General features: G+C 42.7%; 1 protein-coding gene across 1 annotated transcript in view; it reads left to right on the top strand.

Moving 5' to 3' along the window:
* Nucleotides 1-2,806, top strand: part of scarf1 (scavenger receptor class F, member 1) — a 9,331-nt gene that overhangs the window by 845 nt on the left and 5,680 nt on the right. Inside the window, exons 3-6 of the mRNA XM_032512299.1 lie at nucleotides 22-123; nucleotides 497-1,037; nucleotides 1,123-1,341; nucleotides 1,688-1,816. Of these exons, the coding sequence (XP_032368190.1) occupies nucleotides 22-123; nucleotides 497-1,037; nucleotides 1,123-1,341; nucleotides 1,688-1,816 (991 nt within the window). The remainder of the gene's footprint in view (nucleotides 1-21; nucleotides 124-496; nucleotides 1,038-1,122; nucleotides 1,342-1,687; nucleotides 1,817-2,806) is intronic.

The following is a 2,806-nucleotide window of genomic DNA, read 5'->3' as shown; positions in this document are numbered from 1 at the left end:
TGTGTGTGTGTATATATATAGCTGTGTGTGAGGGTGAGCAGGCCTGCCTGAAGGATGAGATCTGTGTGTATCCTGGAGTGTGTCGCTGCCCACCTGGCTACTACGGAGCTCACTGTAAAACACGTGAGTTACATTAAACAACAAGAGCTGTTTGGCATCAATTTATTCATGTGTCTGTCTTGTCAGTTAGATTTACAATGCACTAAATATTTCATGTATTATGTTTTATTGTGTAAAAGTGACTATTTGGGGTAATTTAAGATGAAACTAATAATGCATTTATGTGAATAAACTAATAAACTAGTGCTTTGGTAGAACTTTTAAGTTGTGATTTGGGGCCCCAACTAGATACCGTTTGGTGTCACAATCCAAAAAGTTTGGGAGTCAACAATACATTGTACTTTATAAACATTATCATATGTTTATATGAGAAATCTTAATCTAAAAAGTAACCAGTTAATATAACTGTATTCCCTGTTTGTCTGGTTGTTACCAGGCTGTCCTTCTGAGTTCTGGGCTCCAGACTGTCGCCAGGTGTGTCAGTGCTACCCACACGGCCACTGTCACCCCGTCACCGGTGAGTGCACATGCAACCCCAACCGCTGGGGTCCGCTGTGTCAGTACCCCTGCAAGTGCGGCCGGCACGGCCACTGCCACCCGGTCCATGGAAACTGCACCTGCGACGAGGGCTGGTGGATGTCAACCTGCTCTAAGCCGTGCCAGTGCTTCAGCGGGGGGTCTGTGGGCCCCGGCTGCGACCAGCTAACAGGCCGGTGTCAGTGCAACAGGGGCCACTGGGGGCTGAAATGTACAATCACTTGCAACTGCTATCTGTCGCCATGTAGTCAGCGTACTGGTGTGTGTGAGTGTGAGTCAGGCTGGTGGGGTCCAAGCTGTGACCGCCGATGTAACTGTGACCTCACACACAGCAGCTGTGACCGGGCCAACGGGCAGTGCCTGTGCCACCCAGGGTACCAGGGGCTCTTCTGCAACCAGCCCTGTGAAGCTGGGAAGTACGGCAGTGGTTGTAAAATGAGGTAGGTGTCAATAGATACAGATTTGTTTAAATAGCCTACCTGTGTGTTACTGGTAACTCCTTCTGTTTTTGTCTCCTGTCCTCAGTTGTGGTTACTGTAAAGACAACCAGCTCTGCTCTGCCACCGATGGCGCCTGTGATGCCTGTGAGTCCGGCTGGAACGGGACACGATGCGACCACCCGTGCCCGGCTGGTTCCTATGGTGATGGCTGCCAGGAGAAGTGTCCACGCTGCAGAAACAACGAACCCTGTGACCCCATAACTGGGACATGTTGGAGGTGTGACCCTGGATGGACTGGACCCAGGTGTGCACATGTGTTTTGGCACACATGAGCATGTTTGACCATGTACTTAAGTCCCGGTTACGGTTAACAAATCATTTGTGTGGTTTTCGAAGTTTACACTATGCTTTGGAAAAAGTTGGCTGTGACATAAAGTTAATGCAGTTTATTGTAAATGTACTAACATGTAAAACAAATGGTAGGACAGTTGAAGTATTTGGAAGTATTTTCATGAAATTTCTTGATCTTAAATGCTCATTAGACGGTGAAAATGAGGGTAAGTGTGTGTGCTAAACATTTTTTTTTTAAGGTTTAGGAACAATGTGAAATGATTATTTATTTCCTTGGGTCATTGCTCCCTGTCGCCCAGGTGTGGGGAGGCCTGCTCTAACAGGACGTTTGGAGATGCCTGCAGCTTCCTGTGTAGCCCTTGTTTCCATGGTAACTGCCATCACGTGACAGGAAGATGTGTCTGTCAGCCAGGCTATCAGGGCGAGAGGTGATCTTAAAGCAGCGTTTAAACTGTTTCACTCTATGTTTTGGGTTTTAAGACATGACTGTTGTGTTATGAAAACCTGAAAACTGCTGTAGTGTCCGCAGATTGAATGGCTGACCCTGGAGCATATATGATACATGTATTTGCAAATATTTAAACTGAGAGATATGCTTTCAAAGCATACAGTGTGAGGTTTTAACCACATTGATAGATAAACAGACCTAACTAGGCCAACTCAAAAACATCACTTTAGTCTAGCCTGCTAATTGATACATACACTATAGTTTTGTTTTAAAAGGTTTTTTCAAGTTTTAACCCCTTAACTACCAAACTGAAACTCACATAACGATTTTTTTCTTCAAATTTACATTACCATTGCGGTAATGGCATCTCGGCCTCTAAACAGCACTGCAGTCATGAACTGTCTTCTCATAAGATCAAACCCAGAAGAAAACAGAACAGGAAAATATAATATAACAGTTTTTTTTGATTACTTAACCACAGTGGACACAACTGGAATCACATGTGCAATACTCAAACACAGTCTGCATTGCAGCAGTTCACATGGACAAAGCCTTTTTTTGATACAACCACCAAATAAGAATTATATTAAACAATTATACACTGTACTGTTTGAGTGAAAAAGGTAAAAGACCAAAGATACCAACGTGTACAGGTCAGATGTCTGACATTACATCAGAAAGTAATGGAGATGAAAGCAATAGAAACACCACATTCATTAGTATTTAGAGATGATGCAGACATCCAATGTGATGAAAAATACTTGCTGCGTGTTTTTTTCCCCAGTAATTTCATAAATTACTAGAGACAAAATACTATATTGAAGTAAACTGCTGATTTTCATTCCTTCTTCTTTACCTTACATAAAAGTTGGTATATTGTAAAATCTACATCTTTTCTTTAAAGAAACTATTGAGTAGTGTGAAATCACTTAAATATTGAAACTGTAAAGATGACAAAGTTAGTATTTTT

Source organism: Etheostoma spectabile, chromosome 3 (genome assembly GCF_008692095.1).
Source record: "Etheostoma spectabile isolate EspeVRDwgs_2016 chromosome 3, UIUC_Espe_1.0, whole genome shotgun sequence".
Lineage (NCBI taxonomy): Eukaryota > Metazoa > Chordata > Actinopteri > Perciformes > Percidae > Etheostoma > Etheostoma spectabile.
This window is presented reverse-complemented; position numbering and strand designations above follow the sequence as displayed.